Raw genomic sequence first — 21,001 nt, 5'->3', positions numbered from 1 at the left:
GATTTGGGACATATTCCTCTGTCTCCTCATTCTGTCTCTTGCGTTGTCTGTTTCTCTGTTAGGAAAGTCAGCTACGTCTCCTGCACTTGAAAGTAGTGGCTTTATGAAGAAGAGGTCCTGCAGTGCAATGTCTGTTCCCCAGAACCTGGTGCTTCAGGGGGTGTCTCCTATGTGTGTTGCTCCAGGGCTGTCCTCCCGTTGTGGCTGGGATGTGTTTGCCTTCAGTCCTGTTGTCTGCGACGGCTCTCTGCCTGTTGTGGGCAGAGTCTGGTGCCCGTGGTGTTAGTGGGCTGCTCTGGGGCTGCCTTGGGCTTGAGTTGAGTCAGACCAGGCGTTTGCCAGAGATGCAGTAGCACTGAACTGCAGACACTGTCCCTGTGTCGTCCCCGGAGAAGCTTCTGTTGGTGGGTGGGGCCTGCAGTCAGACCCCCTGCTGGGGTCACAGTCAGACTGGTGTGTGGTTATCTTCCCCTCTCCCTGGGGCAAGACTCACTTTGGAGTGGTGCTGACCCTTGTCTGGGCCGCGCGCACACTGCCAGGCTTGTGGCACCACTTTGACGAGATCTTGCCAAGAGTGATCGGAGGGGGTGGATCTGCTTCGCTGTGGCCTCTTGTCTATGCTGGCCTGTGGAGAGTCTGTTCTGCCAGTTTTTGGGCTGCTTTCTGGGTTATTTATGTGGGTGCTCTCTAGGCGGCCACGTGGCAAGAGGTGAGCCCAGGGACGTCCTACTCTGCCATCTTCCCAGCAGCCTCTGCTCAAATGTGGTTGTGATTTAAATGATGATTTTCCAGCCTTTTTATTTCACCTTGCATTTTTCCTTTGTTCTTTCCAGGAAGCAGAATGTGCCTACACACTCTTTGTCATTGCCACGTTTTGGCTTACAGAAGCTTTACCTCTGTCAGTCACAGCTTTACTGCCTGGTTTAATGTTTCCATTGTTTGGGATCATGACTTCTAAGAAGGTAAGTCCTCTTGCAAATGTTTGTCATAATTAGGTTCCCTATTTTGTACTGATACTCCCACTGAGAAAAGTTGTATTGAAAAGGAACAAGAGGGGCACCTGGGTGGCTCAGGCAGTTGAGGGACCAACTCTTTGATTTCATCTCAGGTCATGATCTTGGGGTTGTGAGATCTAGCCCCTTGTGAGGCTTCACGCTCAGTAGGGAGTCTGCTTTAGAGTCTCTCCCTTTGCCCCTCCTCCTGCTCTCTCTCTCTCTCTCAAAATAAATAAATAAATCTTTTTTTTTTTTTTTTAAGGGAACAATAGTCCTGTTAAGAAATGCATGTCCTGCCTTCCCAGGCTGATATCTATGCCTGGTGTCTCCTTCCCAACAAAAGGTCCAACCCTTTTACATCCTGCATTAGCTTTTTCTTTTCAGCAGAATTTGGTCTCGCACAGTGTTAGAAAAGCAATTTCTGTTTTTAATGAAGAAAAAGCTACCCTGTTTTCTTTTCCAGAAACCTGCCATTTCAAAAGATAAAGCCAAATTAACTTTCATGTGTATTCCTATTTTGTTCTTGCTGAGAGGAGTTTATTCATGCTGAGAGGTGTTTCTTACCTTTATACAATCTAAGGGTACCCGTCTGAAGAAAATGCATTCAGTTTCCCATTAAAAGCATGAAATGCATTGAAATCAGAATATCTATCTTCACGCAGTCTCCACACCCAGCACACAACTGCCTAAACGATAGCTGAAAGAGTCTAAGGAAAGATACCAAGTTCAAGATGCAGTCCCTGCAATTTGTCACCTTTGGACTTCTATCTTCTGCCAAAGTCCAGTATTGCTATTTTGAGGTTCATCTGTCTTATAATGTGGGTGGAGATTTTTTAACTAACCCATGATACAGGGCTTTTTTGTTCTGTGGGAGAAGGTATTCTTTTCCTTCTCTTTATGTCATTCTTCCTCAGTTTGTAGTTCAAACCATCTTTTTGCATTTCAGATCCATTTTGCTCCTCTTTTCTTACTGCATTTTTCCTTCCCTCGTAATCCTGACTCTTTTCTTTCTAAGCACCACTGATTGGGAATAGAGGGCAGCCAGGGCTGACACTTTGCTGTCCCACAGAATCTGGACTCTATAACTAAAGAAGGTTTTCAAATGCTCCAACACACTACATGGCTCTTAGTAAAGGAAATTTTAAAAGAAGGGATGGGCAGGTTCTCAAAAATAATGTGTCAAGTTGTTAACCCCTGTTCTGCTGGCTTGGGTGGTTGTACCTCCAAAGACAATTAAGTTCAACAGTGACATATTTGTCTCTTATGATTTAATAATAATAAAATTGACCTTTTTTTTTAAATAGATTTTATTTATTTATTTGACAGAGCGAGACACAGCGAGAGAGGGAACACAGGTAGGGGGAGTGGGAGAGGGAGAAGCAGGCTTCCCGCCGAGCAGGGCCCTGATTCGGGGCTCGATCCCAGGACCCTGGGATCATGACCTGAGCTGAAGGCAGACGCTTAACAACTGAGCCACCCAGGTGCCCCTAAAATTGACTTTTTTTTTTTTATAGAAGCTAAGATAAAAGCAAGATTAACTGGAATTGGAGCATTTCTGTAGCAAACAGGCTAGAGGAAGACAGGAGAAAAAGGGTGCCTAGGAAAGCCTGGCTTTGTGAGAACTGCCAAAGAAATATCTTTGCCTCTTTACAGGATGTGGAGGCCCAACTAGAGGCAGCAAAATTCTAAGTACTGTCAGCAGTTGCATGACTCAGACCAAGAGTCCGTCATCCCCCAGAAGTGTCAGCCTTGGACTAATTTAATGGCCATAGAATCTCAGACTTGGAGGCACATTCTTCTGGTCACTTCATGCTGGGGCAGATTCCTCCTCCCAATATTTCTTATAGATGAGATCACTCCCAAAATGATTAAAGGCTTCCTGTGTATGGGCCCGGAATATCCCACAAGGAAATACATATCATTTTCGAAAACTTTGAATATTTAAGTCACTCACCTTTATTGAGCCCAAGTGTGAAACTCAGTCACTTTGACTCTAAATTTTTCTCTAAACATCTAAGATTACATACACACACACGCACACACGCACAATAACAACAACAAAAACCTCATCTTTTTTCCATATGACAATGTTGCTTGGATGTGAAAATAAATATCATTTCCTCCTTAAGTCCTATCTCCAGTCTTTATGGTTTCCAGACCTCAACTCCCTTCCTTAACCCCACCACCTCCACCTGCTTTGTCTCTACCATCTTCATTCCTCTTCCTGGAACTACCTCTAGTTTATCAGTGATACTTAGAGATTAAATAGTTAATAAATGCAATGTCTGTCATGTCGTAAGCACTCAATATATATTAGTTAATATTATTATTATTTGCACATTGGCAAGAGTGAACAGGTCACTCTAGAAACATTCTGACTGTTGCAAAGCTAAGTGAGTCTATCTCCCCTCTGGTATCTCAGCCTAAATCCATTTTAAACTTTATGTGACTTCTTTCACCTTAAGCTTAACAGGAACTTACAACAAATCAAAGTCCTTAGGACTTTTAGTATAGAAAACTTTTCTTCAGTCTTGTGATCCTCTTTCCAGATAGGGCAACTGATCTTTTACTAGGAAATATTTGACCAAAGCTACAGGGAAAGGTCTAGAGATTTAGTCAGAAGACCTGAGCTTAGCACCTGATATTCACCACTAATTACTTGTATGATCCTGATCATGTCCCTTAGCAACTCTTTTTTTCTCATCTGTAAATAGGGAATGATAATGCCATAATATCCAGGGGTTATTATAATAATCAAATAAAATAATATATGTGAACAATGATACATACTAGGCATCAAGTATTCTTATGAGTTTTAATATCCACAGTTAAAGGGGTTAAACTATCATGCCAGCCTACTGAAGCATATTGGAATCTCAACTGTGCCATTGAGAATAATGTGTCTTTAATATCCTCATCTAAGTTCAGAGCTCCACACAGCCTTCTCTTTGGCCACCATAATTTTAACCTCACTTTATGTATTTATTAAGCCAATGCTAAATATCTATATGTTTTTGAGCACCTTGTTGTATTAAAGAATATCAAAAATTACTGAATTTCTCTCATATCTGTTGAATAAAATCTGAAATGCTAAATATTTAGTGTGCCCAATTAGATAGTCCAAATCAGATATCATTATTATTATTGTCATTGAAAATATGCTTATATATAAATTTTATACATATAAATGTGGAGGTACACATGTGTATATGCAGATGTTATATTACATATTTACTCAGTCATTTGATAAATATTTATGTGCTAAGACTCTGCTAGGCTCTTGGGAATATATCAATGAATAAATACAGACAAAAGTCCTTGTCTTCCTAGGAGAAAAGAGACAATAAACAACTTTAATGTATAAGTAAATTACAGTGAGTTAGGAGGTAATTGGTTGCAACAGGATAATGAAGATCAGGAGAGAGTTGCAGTTTTGTTTTTGTTTTTTTTTTTTAAGATTTTATTTATTTGCAAGAGAGAGAATGAGAGACAGCATGAGAGGGAGGAGGGTCAAAGGGAGAAGCAGACCCCCTGCTGAGCAGGGAGCCCGATATGGGACTCGATCCCGGGGCTCCAGGATCATGACCTGAGCTGAAGGCAGTCACCCAACCAACTGAGCCACCCAGGCGCCCCGTGAGTTGCAGTTTTAAATAGGATGATCAGAGTAGACCTCAGTGAGGTGTCAATACCTGAACAAAGACTTACAGGAAATGAGGGAGTTAGTCATGTGGCTATTTGGGGAACAACTGTTGCTGAGAGGCAAATACCCACCACAAATACTTCAAGGTAGGTATATGTCTGCAGTGTGACTAAAGCAAAATGAGTGAAGGGGAGAATGACAGAAGGTGATGTCAGGGAGATAATTTGTAGAGGGACTAGACCATCTAGGGCCAAAGTAGGCCACTGTAAAGTTTTAACTCTCAATGAAATGAGACCATCTAGAGAGTTTTGAGTAGAAGAGTGACATGATCAATTTGACTTTTATTTAAAAGGATAATTTGGACTGCTGTGTTGAAAAACAAGGCAGAAGGAAGGAAATGGGTAGCAGGTTATTGCAATAATCCAGCTGAGAGGCCATGGTAATTCAGACCAGGGATAGTAATAGGGATATTGAATATATTGTTAATGTACTTTTAAGATAAAACCAACAAAATTTCCTGCATGATTTTATATGGCATATGATGGGGGCGGGGGGAAGGATTCAAAGATGCCTCAGAACTTTTTGACCTGGCAGTTGGAAAAATGGAGTTGCCATCAATTGAAATGGGGAAAACTATGGGGAGAGTAGGCTTGTTGCAAAAGAGAGGCTGACACTGGGAGTACAAAGTTTGACACTAAGTTTGAAATAACTATTTGATATCTAAGTGAAGGTGTTGAGTAGGCAGTTAAATACAAATGAGTCCAGATTTCATGAGATAAAGCTGAGTGGAAATATAGGTTTGAGAATCATCAACATATAGATGGTATTGAAAGCCCTAAAACTTGATGGGGTGATTTAAAGAGTGAGTGAAGATTTAAAACAACAACAACCACAAAACAAAGAGTACAAAGAACTGAGCTCTGGAAAACTACAACATTCAGAGATTGGTGAGAAGAGAAAGTACTAGCAAAGAAGAAAGAAGGATAGGTTATTGAGGTAGAAGGAAGGCCAGGAGAGTGTGGGATCCTGGAATCCAAGTTTAGAAATGTTTTAAGGATGAGGCAATGATCAAATGTGTCAAATCTGCTAATAGATCAATTAATGTGAAAACTGAGAATCAAGCATTGGAATTAGCAACGAAGCATAAATAAATATTTTTTAAAACAACAAAATATATATGTTATAATATAATTTTAATCAAAAGCATTATAACTGACTTTTCTAAAAAATCTCATTTAATTCACAAACTTGATGTGAAGTATTATTGAACTTTAATGGGTAAATATATTGACTTGTAGAAAGATTGTGAACTGGTACATTTTATAGCTAAGAGAGAACCCAGGTGCTCTGATTACAAAAGTGCATGTTTTTTGATGAAATCCCATTTTGAAACAGAAATATGACTACCTTGAGCTTAAAAATAGATTTCAAATTTCATTAGGAATTTTATTTGACATGCCTATTTTGCCTCAAAAATAGTTATAATTATCAGTGTCATTTATAAACCAGTAGCATTTTCTCTTGTTACCTCCTGTGTACATAGGCTATAAACAAACACATACACTTGTGACTAATATGCTACAAATATACTAACTCTGATGGAACCCAAAGAATAGGTAATAGAATGAGAAACAAAGAATGTGAAAATTCCTCAAGTTTACAGTTGATTTCATTTAGACAGTTGGGCTGCAGGCCATTTTTTGTTTACTTAGTCTATTAAGAGATTGGCAAACTATGAATCTGAGGGCCAAATCTAGCCTGCTACCCAATTTTTAAAATAAAGTTTTATTGGAAACACACAAAGCCATGGTCATTCATTTACATAATGTCTTTGGCTACTTTTTTTGCTACAAAGACAAGTTGAATAGTTACAATAGAAACAGTAAGACAAAGTCTAAAACATTTATTATCTGACCTTTTACAAAGTCTGCCAACTGCTGACATAATCTAAAGAGATTACAACAAGAATATCTCATGGTCCTGGACTTCCTTCTATGTTTAATCACTTACTGATAATGGCTTGCTTCTATGCATTCCTTTTCCTGTGTTTATTTTTTCATTGAATTCTCAGACTATTGGAATAGGGTACGTGGATCTTATTTTCATGAGCAAAACTGTAAAAGAGATAAGAGAAGAGGAAAACTCAAATGTCTATTCATTTTTCAATAATTAACTTGTGTATCAGGTCCTGTAAGAAAACTTACCCAATTCCCCTAGAAAAAAGTGGTCATTATTCTTTGAGCTTCAACTATAACTTGAAAAAATATTTCTCACACACTTATGATACCTTACTGCAGTCTTTGTTAACTTGTTTTTCACATATAATAACCTGTAAGCTCCTTGAGTCTGGGGAATTACTGATTCAGTATCTACTGAGTGCCAATATGTGCCAGGCTTGTGTTAAATCCATAAATACAGTGATCGGTAAAATACATCTCTGCCTTCAAAATATGTCTAATCTAATAATGGGGATAATTAAGTAAATAAATGATCACTATATAGATGAAGATGTGCTCTCACAAAAGGAAGTAACATCCAACCAAGTTGAGGATAGTCAAGGAAGGCATCTTAGAAGAATTGGCATCTGAGTTCATCCATGAAGGAAGATTATGGATAACCAAAGTAAGAGAAGAGGGTCATTCCAGGTTAAATGACTGGCAAGTGTTGAAGCATTTCTGTGACTGGAGTATTTCACACGTAGGGAGAAGTTGGCAGAGTACTGAAAGTCTAAGCTGGAAAGGTGAGATGGGGCTAAATGATGAAGAGTCTTATAAGACATGTTGGGAAGATTGGGTTTGGTCTTAAAAGACATGGAGTCCAGTGAAGAGTACAGGAAGCACAATGATGTGATTAGATTCACACTTTAGAAAAGGAGCTGTGACAATGGTAAGGGGTGGATTAGAAAGAGACAGATCAAACAGCAACCATTTGAGAAGCAGTAAGGAGCTTAATTAAGATGGTAATGTTTGAATAGAGCAAAGTGGACAATTTCAAATATATAGGGGAATGGGACGCCTGGGTGGCTCAGTCAGTTTAGCCTCTGCCTTGGGCTCAGCTCATGAGCCCGGGGTCCTGGGATCAAGTCCCCCATCGGGCTCCTTGCTCAGTGGGGAGCCTGCTTCTCCCTCTGCCTGCCTCTCCCCCTGCTTGTGCTCTGTCTCTCTCTGACAAATAAATAAAAAATCTTTAAAAAATAAAATAAAATAAAATATATGGGGGAACTAGAGATAATAGGACTTCATGACTAACACACATACTGGAAGTGAAAAAGGAATCATAACTGACTCTTAGCCTTCTAACTTGGGCAACTAAGTAGATGGAAGTTTCATTTGCCACAAAAAGGGATATGCTGAATTTTTAGATGTTTGTGGGAAATTCAAATGGAAATGTCCAGCTGGATACACCAGGCTTATCTGTTTGGATACAAAGATTTTAGTGTCTTCAGCATTCATTCAACAAATATGTATTGAATGTCCACTGTGTGCTGAACATTATCTTAGTCACATAGAGTTAGAAATTGAATCTGTAAGATTCAAACTTCAGGTGTACAAAACAAGAAGATTGGAGACAAAACCCTGTAGAATACCAACATTTAAGAAAAAGGAAGAGCAAAAGTAATTTTCAATGTAGGCCAAGAAGAAAAATTCAGAGAGGCAGACCCAGGGAGGAAAAAAAAAATGGTTCGTAAGTCTGTAAACACTAGTAAATTAATAATTTGAAATAATACTTATACTGAGAGTAATGACTGAGAGAATTAGGAAGATAGAAGTTTGGAAACAGGGGCTCCTGGGTGGCTCAGTCGTTAAGCGTTTGCCTTCGGCTCAGGTCATGATCCCAGCGTCCTGGGATTGAGACCTGCATAGGGCTCCCTGCTCAGCGGGAAGCCTGCTTCTCCCTCTCCCTCTCCCCCTGCTTGTATTCCCTCTCTCGCTGTGTCTCTCTCTGTCAAATAAATAAATAAAATCTTTAAAAAAAAAAAAAGTTTGGGCGCCTGGGTGGCTCAGTTGGTTAAGCGACTGCCTTCGGCTCGGGTCATGATCCTGGAGTCCCTGAATCGAGTCCCACATCGGGCTCCCTGCTCAGCAGGGAGCCTGCTTCTCCCTCTGATCCTCCCCCCTCTCATGTGCTCTCTCTCTCTCATTCTCTCTGTCTCAAATAAATAAATAAAATCTTTAAAAAAAAAAAAGTTTGTGAACAGAGTGTAGACAATTCATGATTGTGATCACTCTACTGATTTAGGAGCTCAGAGACCGTAGCTTATTCATTGACTCCCTTCCTCCTTCTCTCATTCATGTAATATTATTTACTGAGCTCCTGTTCTGTACCAGGATTGTACTAGGTGCCAAATATGCAATGACTAGCAAAACAGATTTCTGGTCCTCTTAGAATGTATAGTATATTACAGAAGAATGCAACAAGCAGGTAAACACTACTTACATAATATAATATGCTATGAAGGAAACAACCAGGGCTCTGTAATACAGAAGAATAGTAGAAACTATTTAGAAAATCTGGATATTTGAGGGCGCCTGGGTGGCTCAGTCGTTAAGCATCTGCCTTCGGCTCAGGTCCTGATCCCAGGGTCCTGGGATCGAGCCCCACATCCCGCTCTCTGCTCAGCGGGAAGCCTGCTTCTCCCTCTGCCTGCCACTCCCCCTGCTTGTGCTCTCTCTATATATATCCCTCTCTCTCTCTCTCTGACAAATAAATAAATGAAATCTTAAAAAAAGAAAGAGAAAGAAAATCTAGATATTTGAGGATTGAAGAGGTGTGAAGAGGGAAAAACATATCAGACATTTATCATTGCATTCCCTGTTCATATAACAGTTGTGGTGCATGGTAAATATTTATTCATTGTTAGAGTAATTAATAAATGAGATAATAAGGAAACCGATAGAATTATTTTCTATTATGCAATTACTACAAAATGTAAAGAGTTAAATACAAACTGTGAAAAACATAATAAATCAACATAAAACATAATGAAGAAATTCACTTGTCCACTTTTAATTCCAAGGCTAATTTTTACTTTCTTTTTAAACCAAGCCAAGCTTAGTTAGTTATATTAAAAATGCTAATACAATTTAAATAGCAAAATTATCATGAGAACTGATTTTTCTATTCCTTTGTGGTTTCATAATTTTCCAACTCTCCCATTCCTTCTACCAGATATTGTTTTTTTTAAAGGGATGTTTCCTCTTATAATCCTCTCCTTTTAGCACAGCCTCATGACTCAGTTTAACCAAGCAGGTCCTAAAGTCAGGTCTCTTGAGTATCAGTCTTATGAAGCACTACACCTAAAAATTTAAAAATAAGGTTTCTGTGGTTAGATAAGTTTGAAAAATATGTTGTATGTGGAATCCCACTCTGTGAGTGGCAATGCATGTTAATATTTAAAGGTTTTGAGTTAGACTTACAGGAAAGAAAATTCTAGTATTTCAAAACTCTGTTTTCTAAACTAATTAGGCTACAGAATCTTTTTGTTGTTGTTGTTTGAGAAAAAGATTATGTGCCTAACATACTTAAGAGAATTCTCTGGTAAATAGGTTGACCCAAAGAGTCTGTATACTCTACTAATCTCGGAATGGTGTTAGCTAAAAATGGCTTAAGATGTTGGCTCCTATTCAAGGGTATTTATTTTATAGCAAATAATTTTGAAGGTAAAACCATTCAAAATATTTAGGAGTGACACTACAGTTTGGGCATAATGGATGGTAATGAAAACACTGGCGGGTTGGAGACTCAACTTGGACTTCCCCAAGTCACAGTCACTGCCATTCTACTGTAGCAGCATAAACCAGTTAACCCCAGTTTGGAGATGGAAAGATTAAGATGGAAAGATTGCCTGATGTTACACAGCTATTTCAAAACCCAGTATCTTGGGTACTCTTTTTTTGTATGTATTTTCCCTTAACACTCCCATTTCTGGGTAAGCATAGTTAAATTTGTATTGTCACATATCTACATTTTTCTTAATAGAAGGATTAAGTAGTTTGAAGGTCAAAGTTAAGAGTAGCATAATAATGCTTTCTTGGGCAATATTATTTTTCCCCCACCAACATAAGTAATTATGGGTTTAATCATAAATTTCAGGTGGCATCTGCTTATTTCAAAGATTTTCACCTACTGCTAATTGGAGTCATCTGTTTAGCAACATCAATAGAAAAATGGAATTTGCACAGAAGGATTGCTCTGAGAATGGTGATGACGGTGGGTGTGAACCCAACATGGTAAGTACTGCATTTCCTGTTCCAGGTTTACTTTCCAAACAGATCATTTTTGTGTAGAGCAAATAACTAAAGAAGTAATGCACATCCAGGCAATCATTCATATCACAGTATAATTCATGCCTTTCCTCTGCAAATATGAAAGGGATATAAGGTGTACTGGAGTTTTGGAAGAAACAACAACAACAACTTTCAGGTCTAATTACAGGGAGATTGGAATAAGTGCACACAACCCTCCTACCTTTCATGCACAGGAGACAAAGTTGAGAGAAGCCTTGAACCCCAACAGACAAGACTGATAGACTTCTGAGTAGATTTCAGTCCTATTTTGTTTATTTGGCTGATTACACATTCAAGACTTGTTCAAGAGCATCCTTGATCATAGGGAGGATTAAGAACCAAAGACAAAGACATTACCGACAAAATACAAACGTGTGTAGAAACATTCCAAGGTGAACATTTTTCTTTTTATTTATTTATTTATTTTTAAAGATCTTGTTTATTTATTTGACAGAGAGAGACACAGCGAGAGAGAGGGACACAAGCAGGGGGAGTGGGAGAGGGAGAAGCAGGCTTTCCGCCGAGCAAGGAGCCTGATGTGGGGCTCGATCCCAGGACCCTGGGACCATGACCTGAGCCGAAGACAGATGCTTAATGACTGAGCCACCCAGGCGCCCCAACATTTTTCTTTTTAAATGAACTGTTGCAAAGTGAAACAATCAATTAAGAAATTTCATCTACAGAATGTGAAATCACTCAGTTGACTGATTTTCCCCACTGAAATAAATGCTTTTTTCCACTAAATTAATTGGCTATTTTAGTTTTAATTCTAGCTCTTGTTAAGGACATAGTTGTGAGGGGCGCCTGGGTGGCTCAGTCGTTAAGTGTCTGCCATCGACTCAGGACCAAGCCCCCCATCGGGCTCCCTGTTCTGTGGGAAGCCTGCTTCTCCTTCTCCCATGCCCCCTGCTTGTGTTCCCTCTCTCACTGTGTCTCTGTCAAATAAATAAATCAAATCTTTAAAAAAAAAAAAGAACATAGATGTGAGCTAAAAAAAGAATATTTCCAGTGTCATAAACACTTACATGATAGCATTAAGCTCTAAAGTCTTAGGTGGTTCTTCCCTTCTCATTTTTCTTTGAAAATAAGACAATTTTATTGAATTATGTTGCATGATTCGTTCTAGAGTATATCCACATCTGTGTTTATCATTTATGAATCAAATAGGTTTGTTAAACACAAAAAATAACTCAGATGAGACAAATTTTTAAAATATTTGTTACTTAAAATGTTTATAACATGTATGTATTAAGGGAATCTCACTCTTGAGATGAAATGGTATTCCATGCCTCTGGGGTGCTATAGATATGTGTATCTTTTCCTTGACCATCTGCTCACTGACCACAGGGGATGGGGTAGTGAACCACACAGTGTAGCAAGAGTCCTGTCCTTTTACCACCCAGTAGCTTTGCAATTTAAGGCATTTTCACCGCACAGAAGGTTTATTGGCTCACTATCTTTTTTTATAGGAAGATTTCATGTCTTGCCAATGCCTTAAATGAAAAGTATTTCTAATTTACTTTTTATTGAGAATGATTTCTTATTTAAACAGATATCTAAAGAGTTTTATTTTGTTTTACATGTAGAAATTGTTCACCCGATCTGAACTTGAAACTGTAGAATTTGTCTTGTAGATCTACTTTTAAAGAGAGTCATAAAATTTCATAAATGGCTCCATATGGAAAGATGTGCTTCTGAATGATTTTCTGGGATCTCCTACTCAAAAGAGATCATATTTCTTCCCCAAGTGTGATTTTGAAAGCTTCTAGATATGATTTAAAATCCTACAGTCTTAGGTGTGTTATTTTTAAGGGAGAAGAACTACTTTATTTATAAGAGAAGACAATGTAATATATCCAGTTCTTGACCACAGGCAGGAATGTCAAAACTCAGGAAAGCACAAATAATAGAATCTACAGAAAATTCTGAAACCTCATTTTAGCTAGTAATTTTAACCATTTCCTCCACCTACCATATATTGAACCAGAGTAGTCAACAGTAAAAAGTAGATTTATAAATATTAATTTCTCTCCTTGCCCTTGTGCCTCCTTGGCACACATACTAATAAAGAGAGATGTGACCTGGGCGCCTGGGTGGCTCAGTCGTTGAGCGTCTGCCTTCGGCTCAGGTCATGATCCCAGGGTCCTGGGATCGAGCCCTGCATCAGGCTCCCTGCTCGGTGGGAAGCCTGCTTCTCCCTCTCCCCTCCCCCTGCTTGTGTTCTCTCTCTCGCTGTGTCTCTCTCTGTCAAATAAATAAATAAAATCTTAAAAAAAAAAAAAGAGAGAGAGATGTGACCAAAAGACAAAAGAAAGAGTAAGGGATCCTAAATTGAAAAACTAATTGCATTTCATCTTACTGGTATTTCAAGGTAAGTGTCATCTGTAAAGGGCATTCAAATATTGGTATAATATTAGAAGCTGTTCTGTTTTAAGAGAAGATGTTTACGGTTCCAGGGAGACAAATCTCATAAGAACACCACTCTTCCATGTGCCATTCTGATTCCTATCTGGTTATAACCATCTTCAGGGTTCGCCATCAGAGGGGAACCCTAACTTAAGTGTGTTTTGAAAAAATTCCCAATTTACAAACAGCATTCTTTACAGTTAAATAATACAGAGCTAGTTAAGCCGGAGAGCGCAGCTCATCCAAAAGGCCCTCTCGTTTCAGGCTGACATTGGGGTTCATGAGCAGTACCGCCTTTTTATCGATGTGGCTTAGCAACACCTCCACGGCTGCCATGGTGATGCCCATCGTGGAGGCCGTGGCACAGCAGATCATCAGCGCTGAAGCAGAGGTCGAGGCCACCCAGATGACTCATTTCAGTGGATCAGTCAACCATGGACTGGAAATTGATGGTATCACATGTTGATACAGCTGCAGTGGGGTCTAATCATTTGGGCAGTCGGCAGAAACTCAAGAATTCTGGCTTATATTTTATTAACTGCCCATACATGCATGATGTGAATTTAACTTTCTTCTTGCTGTATTTCCCAATAGTATACATTACCCAAATATTTTACCTTCAGTTAATGGTCGAATCTACATTCTCTGGAAAAAGAGGAAGAATGCCCTTTCTAGCCTCTAGCCAGTCTGATGGAATTCTCTCTCTGTCTCTCTTAGTAGACCCCAGGTTACTCCTTCATACTGAATTGACATTCTTGCATAATAGTGGGAATCTCTAATTCCTACATTCTATTTGGAAAGAGCATTACACTTGACTGTGGTTATTTCTGGCTCTGATAAATTGCCCTGATGGAGTGGAAACGTTGGGGTGATATTTGTATTTATAAAATACTTTATTAAGATGAATGTTATGTCAGTACAGGTGAATTTGTTTTCAGTTTCTAGTAATGCTTCCATCTTAACACACACACACACACACACACAGATAACCCTTTAAATTATTTTTCTTTTATTTAATGTTTTGCAGAAGGTGTTGAAACAAATGAGAGGAAAGAGAAAACAATACCAGTTCCAGGGTAAAGAATATTGACATTTTGATTAGGATTTTCTAAATTACATTTTAATAAAATTATAAACTGAGTCAATTTGTTTTTCAGATACAGTAATGATGCAGGAAAAATTTCAAGCAAGATGGAGCTGGAAAAGGTATAGTAAATGTGATTCCTTCTAAATAATTATACATGAAATTATATTAGAGTTGCAGTTAGAGATGTATGCATTTTATTTTTTATTTTTAGAGAGGGAGGGGGAGGGGCAGAGGGAGAGGGAGAGAGAGAATCCTAAGCAGGATCCAAGCTCAGTGCGGAGCCTGTTGTGGGGCTCAATCTCATGACCCTCAGATCATGACCTGAGCTGAAATCAAGAGTGTGATGCTTAACCGACCAAGCTACCCAGGCGCCCTGAGATGTATGCATTTTAAAATTTGTTACTTCCTTCCTTGTCTATAAATTACTTTGCTTACCTAAGTCAAAGCACAGTGTAATGGTTTGATAAGCCCTCATAGATAGACATAGACTAAAATCAACATTCTGATAGAAAACTTTTTAGGCTTTGAAAATTAGCATCATTATTTTCTTCTTTTACTGAGTTCATGGTGATGAGAGTTAGGATATGTAGTTTAAAGAAATATAATTCCAGTCTCAGAATATTGCTTCATTTTCTTAATAAAATCTTATTGGCCCGATAGCCTGATTTTTATTAGGACTATTCTCATTTCTTTCAGGTTATAAACTTAGAGCAACTCGTATTCCTGTAATTACAATCCAGTTATCGTTAGTGTCCCCACTAAAAAATTCAGGGCAGAATTTATGAATTGCCACTGTCAAATACAGATGGAAGAGTTGTTGTAGTCATTCTTGCAATTAAAAGAAGGAAGGAGACTTTTGTAAGCTACCCCATAGAATTCATTTTGCCAGAATAAATCAATATAAAAACTCTATACTAAGTTGTACTGGGAGCAATGGATCTTGAGACCACTGAAAAATAATCCTACATAGAAATAGTTTTTCGGTAACCATAGCATTAAGAATAGGAGAGTGGGGCATATGTTCCTTCCTCAGGCTATAATGCATTTACATGCAACTCAGTAGGAGAAAGAAAACCCTCTTGTTATTTACAGAAATCTTTAAGGAAAGAGTGATTTCTCTGTAAAGAGAAAACAAATAACAAAGATAAGTTTTAAGCCATTAGCTACAGGGTTTTAAACATGAAAATTGAATATATATTGCTGAAAACATCATCTTTAGGAATAGAAGTAATTCTTTTAAAACAGAAAATCAGCAGCATACGAGGTATATTACAGAAGAATACATTAAAAATGAGCTTTAAAAATTATGAAAATTGGCAAGCATAAACAGAAAGAATATACTTGCACTCAGTAACTTTCTCATGGTCACATTTAGAAATCCAGTTTCTGGCATGATGCCTAAATTTTGGGTCAAGCCCCTTCAAATCAATTTGACATCTAGCACTGTCCTTGGCATTATAGGAAGGTCCACTGTTGGAAAGACCTGCTCCTTACTGTAAGCAGCTCAGAGTCTAGTGGGGAAGATGGACTTTAAAAAAAAAATGTGTGACATAAATCCTACAACAAAAGCAGGCACAGAGGCTCAGTCTTCCAAAGGTGGAGCAATTAGGTCAATAAGGACGTATTGCAGGAGTGGGGTATGAGTGAAAGAGACTTGAGTCCAGGAGGAGACAGCATGTTCAGTCAGCAGAGCTCAGACTCCATGCATGCAGGGACCACGTCCACTTTGTTCACCATCTAATCCCCTGGTACGCTTCATTGCCTAGCACAGGGTAGGTGTTCAGTAGATATCTATCTTAATTAATTAATTAATGAGTGAAAAGATAAGAGGTAGTCTCATTAGAAAAAGTAATGAATCCAAAGACCCAAATATGTAGACAGCAGGGGTTTTTCAGGAAACATCTCCACTGCAGGTGCTAGGGATGAGTTGTGCTAAGTGAAACATCCAGATCCTTGAGCTGTGTTAAAAATAGTTGGTCATGCCATGCCAAAGATTTTAGAGTTTATCTTAGAGAAAATAGGAATCTTTGAAACTGGAGAGCAGCATGGTCAATTCTGCCCATTGAGAAACTTACTATGGCAACACTTTGAAGGCAGAGAGTGTAAACCTAACTGGACTATTTGATTAATCAGACTTTGAGGACAAAAGAGAGACAAGTATAGAAGAAAGCCCTGCTAGAGTAAACTAGGTAAAGGTAGGCTGTGAAGCCACTGATGGGAATGGGGAACAGAGAAGGAGGGATAAGTTTTCAGTGGGGGAAAGTAAGGTAATTTGGGTACATTTTAGGCAATGAAGATTGAGTTCTGAGTTTGGGAGAAGAGAGCAAGCAGGGCCTTTGAACAATGATTCTATGGTCTTTCTAGAACTCAGTGTATAAAAATTCAGCTTTGTGTAAAAGAAAAATTAAAGGATAACCTTTTACTTTACAAAAGTGTTCATTATTAGAGATAACATGAAAGTATTACTCGCTTTTGGTGTCACATTAAAAAAGTATTGCCAAGACCAACATTAAGGAGTATTTGCCTATGTTTTCTTCTAGGAGATTTACAGTTTGGGGTCTTATGTTTAAGTCTTTAATCCATTTTGAGTTAATTTTTGTGAGGAGTATTAGATAAGGGTCCAGTTTTATTCTTCTGCATGTGTTTATTGAGTTTTCCCAACACCATTTATTGAAGAGGTTATCCTTTCCTCACTGAGTATCTTGACTCCTTGTCACATGTTGGTTCACTGTAAATATGAGGATTTATTTCTGGGCTCTTGATTCTGTTCCATTGGTCTGTGTGTCTATTTTTATGCCAATTCCAGACTGTTTTGAATATATAGCTTAGTAATATAGTTTGAAACCAGGAAGTGTGATAACTTCAGCTTTGTTCTTCTTTCTCAGGATTGCTTTGGCTATTCATGGAGATTAATTTCATTTTTGGTGGAAAGAAAAGCGTTTGGAACTAAAATTTATCAGTCCTAAAATTCTTGTTAATAAAGCTGCAAATTTCTGATATAGATGATAATGATGGTAATTTTGCCTTTGCTGCTGCTGCCAATGGTGCTGATTACGTGTTGGTTTTAAAGATGGTGGTTAGTCAGTAGGCCCTCAGATTCCAGAAACTGATTAAAGAGTAGCCATATTCGAGTGCTGCATACCTAAAAATTGACGTTTTCCATGACTTGCCAAGTTCTCTTCTTATTATAGGCCATGACCCAAACATTAGCAGAGCTCCCTACTTGTGTCCCCAATAAAAGTAGTGGCTAGTACTTAGCCTGTAAATCCCGTATGAGTCCAAAAGTAGTTAAAATATTTTTTGAGAAGAAAAGGAACAAAAAGAATGAATTATCCTAAAGGGACATCAGCAGTACATGGACAAATATATTTGTCAGGTTCTAGTGGGGTGACTGAGACACCAGTCATCATCGCTCATATTATTTCCATAAGAAATGAGTTCCAGATATCTGAAAATCATTCTTTACATATGAAAGGAAGAATCAAGTTGCTAGATTTTTCCCTTCCTCACAAGTACTAGTATCATTCAAAGAGATTTCCCAGATTTTTATACTGGCTCAATTTTTAAACCTCCAGGCATCTTCAAATGAAAAGAATTGGAAAATCAGTTTGCTTTTAATGAAAGGTCTAAGTTCATGGTTTTCCATTCATCTTATATAATGTGTAATTCTCTAAAGGGAAAAATTCAAAGGAAAAATGTCCTTGAACAAATTAAATCTTGTTTTTTAATTAGGTGTTTAGTTTGGGGGTGAAAATCCTTATTGTTGAAAACCAAATTCTGTAAGAAAACACCGTTTAATGTTCTCCAAGAATTCAAAGAACCATATTAACAGTAATAAGCATAGCTCATAATATCATGGTCTAGGGGCATTAATTCTGCCAAGTTAGGGGATATCAATTTTAGAATATCTGGTGTCCAGATCAAACATTAACAAACGTTTGTTCTCCTTGGTTACTCTTCCATTCGATACTGGGTGGAATTGGATGGCAAAGCCAATTATTAGGGCTGTTCAGTCCTCACCTGACACAGCCTAGCTGTCTTATTTCACTCATCCAGCCAAATCCTGTAGTTTATAGAGAGATGATGATAGAGAAAGAGCAGCATCGAAGTGACGAGAGATAACAAGTGTTGGCAAGGATGTGGAGGAAGGGGAACCCCTGTGCACTGTTGGTGGGAATGTAAACTCCTGCAGCCACTACAGAAAACAGTATAGAGGTTCATCAAAAAATTAAAAATGAAATTACCATATGATCCAGCAATCCCACTTCTGGGTATATATCCAAAGGAAATGAAAACAAGATCTCAGAGGGATATCTGCACTTCTATGTTCATTGCAGCATTATTCAGAATAGCCACAATATGGAAAAAGTGTCCACCAATGGACGAATGGATAAAGAAGAGGTGTTATGCATATACAGTGGACTATTATTCGGCCATAAGAAAGGAGGAAATCCTGCCATTTGCAACAACATGGATGAAATTTGAGGGCATTATGCTAAGTGAAATAAGGCAGACAGAAAAATAACAAATACTGTGTGGTATCACTTATAGGTGGAATCTAAAAAAAAAATAAAAAGTAAAACTCATAGAAACAAAGAGTAAAAAAGTGGTTGTCAAGAGCTGTGGGGTGGGGTGCAAACTTTTGGCTTATTCCCATGAATAAGGTCCAAGGATATAATGTAAAACATGGTGACTATACTTAACACTGTTGTGTGGTTGAAATAGGGTAGGGTAGTGGTATTTGAATGTCTGACAAAAGAAAGAAAGAAAGAAAGAAAGAAAGAGAAAGGAAGGAAGGAAGGAAGAAAAGAAAGGCAGGAAGGAAGAAAGGAAGGAAGGAAGGAAGAAAAAGAAAGAAAAGGAAGGAAGGAAGAAAAAAAGAAAAAAGGAAGGAAGGAAGGGAGAGAGAGAAAGAGAGAAAGAGAGAGGGAGGGAGGAAGGGAGGAAGAGAAAGAGAAGGAGGGAGGTAGGGAAGAAGGAAGGAAGGAAGGAAGGAAAATAGACGTGTGAGGTGATGGATATGTTGATTGGCTGGATTAGGGTAATCTCTTCATGATGTATGTATGTGTCAGATCACAACTGTACACTTTAAATATCTTAGAACTGTATTTGTCAATTATATCTCATTAGGGTTGAAAACCATTGTGGGATATTTTATGTGTACATCAAGGTGATTTGATGTGCATGTTAACAGTGAAAGGAATTTCTCCGTCTAGTTTATTGGCACCTAGATGTTTATCTAGTTTGGGCACTTCACATATTTTTTTATTATGTTCAGTTAGCCAACATATAGTACATCATTAGTTTTTGATGTAGTGTTCACGTCACATATTTATCTTTTGCATGTCTGTGTGTGTGTGTGACCACATTTGAGTTCTACGCTCTTAACACATTTCAATTGTGCAGTGCTGTCCACCGTAGTTGCCAAATTTTGCACTGAATCTTCAGTCCTTATTCATCTTATAGCTGAAAGTTTGTACCCTTTACATGGTCTTTTTAACTGTGGCAGTTTCCTATGCCTCTCTGAATAGGAGAAGTTGAACTTTTAAAAGAAATCATAACTATCCTATTTACTAATCCAATTAGAACATATTTCATTGAAAAATTTGGAAGCCTCATTATCAATGTTATTATATCAGAACAAAAGATTAAATTTCTGATATATAATGGGGATCCAGTATCCTCCACCAACAGTATAGACTAGAGTGAAGGCTGATGCTTGCATATGGATAAGCAGGTAAAACCTAATTCATCTAAAATTACACCAGGTGTATTTTCTGATAAAAGAAGGGACAAATGATATACTATATGTTGGCTAATTGAACATAATAATAATAAAAAAAGAAGGAAGTGGGTGACAACATTTGGTGAGGCAAATTCACTTCTGAATAAAGATTTTTTTTAACATTTATTTTAAAAGAGAGAAAGGAATCACAGCAGCAACCTGTGACTATGACCTCACTACAGATTTCAATTTTTTTTGCAGTCAAAGCCCTAGCTCTGTTGGTATCTATACTTAGCTGTGTTTCCACAAAACATTTTGTTGTTAAAGAAATGATTGGCTGTTGATAATAGCTTTTGTCCCATATATCTTTCACTTTTGAATCACCAAAATGTAGTTCTTCACATTTGAAGTTATTGATATATCATCTAGCAAATAACATAAGGTCAGCTATGTTGGAAGCATCTGTACTTTCTTCTAAGTGTACAGTAAGCCTCCCACACTATATAATTTATTCTAATACTATATTTCTTTTTTTAAAATTCTCAACAGTGTTTTTCTATGCATCTTCCAATAGTATTTCCTAACAAAAGAATACATTTATTTTACTTTATCCCCAAATTATTTTTATGTACTTGATTATGGAGTATTTTATACATATACATATTTATGAAATGTAACAGAAAAATTTAAAGAATAACAAAATGCTTAAAATGGTATATTTCACACCCCAGCTTAATTAATTTTGAGAAATCTCCATGAGCCCTTCTCTGTTTCCATCTCCTTCCTCACAGTCACTCATCCTTCCCCTTGATGAGACAGACACAGTCCAAAATGTTGTATTAATCATTCTCTTGTTTTCTT

General features: G+C 37.9%; 1 protein-coding gene across 1 annotated transcript in view; it reads left to right on the top strand.

The window, feature by feature from the left end:
* The window catches only part of SLC13A1 (solute carrier family 13 member 1), a 72,170-nt gene that overhangs the window by 2,977 nt on the left and 48,192 nt on the right, over window positions 1-21,001 (top strand). The window contains exons 2-6 of the mRNA XM_035020302.1: window positions 834-962; window positions 10,729-10,865; window positions 13,593-13,780; window positions 14,356-14,404; window positions 14,486-14,534. Of these exons, the coding sequence (XP_034876193.1) occupies window positions 834-962; window positions 10,729-10,865; window positions 13,593-13,780; window positions 14,356-14,404; window positions 14,486-14,534 (552 nt within the window). The remainder of the gene's footprint in view (window positions 1-833; window positions 963-10,728; window positions 10,866-13,592; window positions 13,781-14,355; window positions 14,405-14,485; window positions 14,535-21,001) is intronic.

This window comes from Mirounga leonina, unplaced genomic scaffold (genome assembly GCF_011800145.1).
Source record: "Mirounga leonina isolate KUSES-001 unplaced genomic scaffold, KU_Mleo_1.0 Mir_174, whole genome shotgun sequence".
Classification (NCBI taxonomy): domain Eukaryota; kingdom Metazoa; phylum Chordata; class Mammalia; order Carnivora; family Phocidae; genus Mirounga; species Mirounga leonina.
This window is presented reverse-complemented; position numbering and strand designations above follow the sequence as displayed.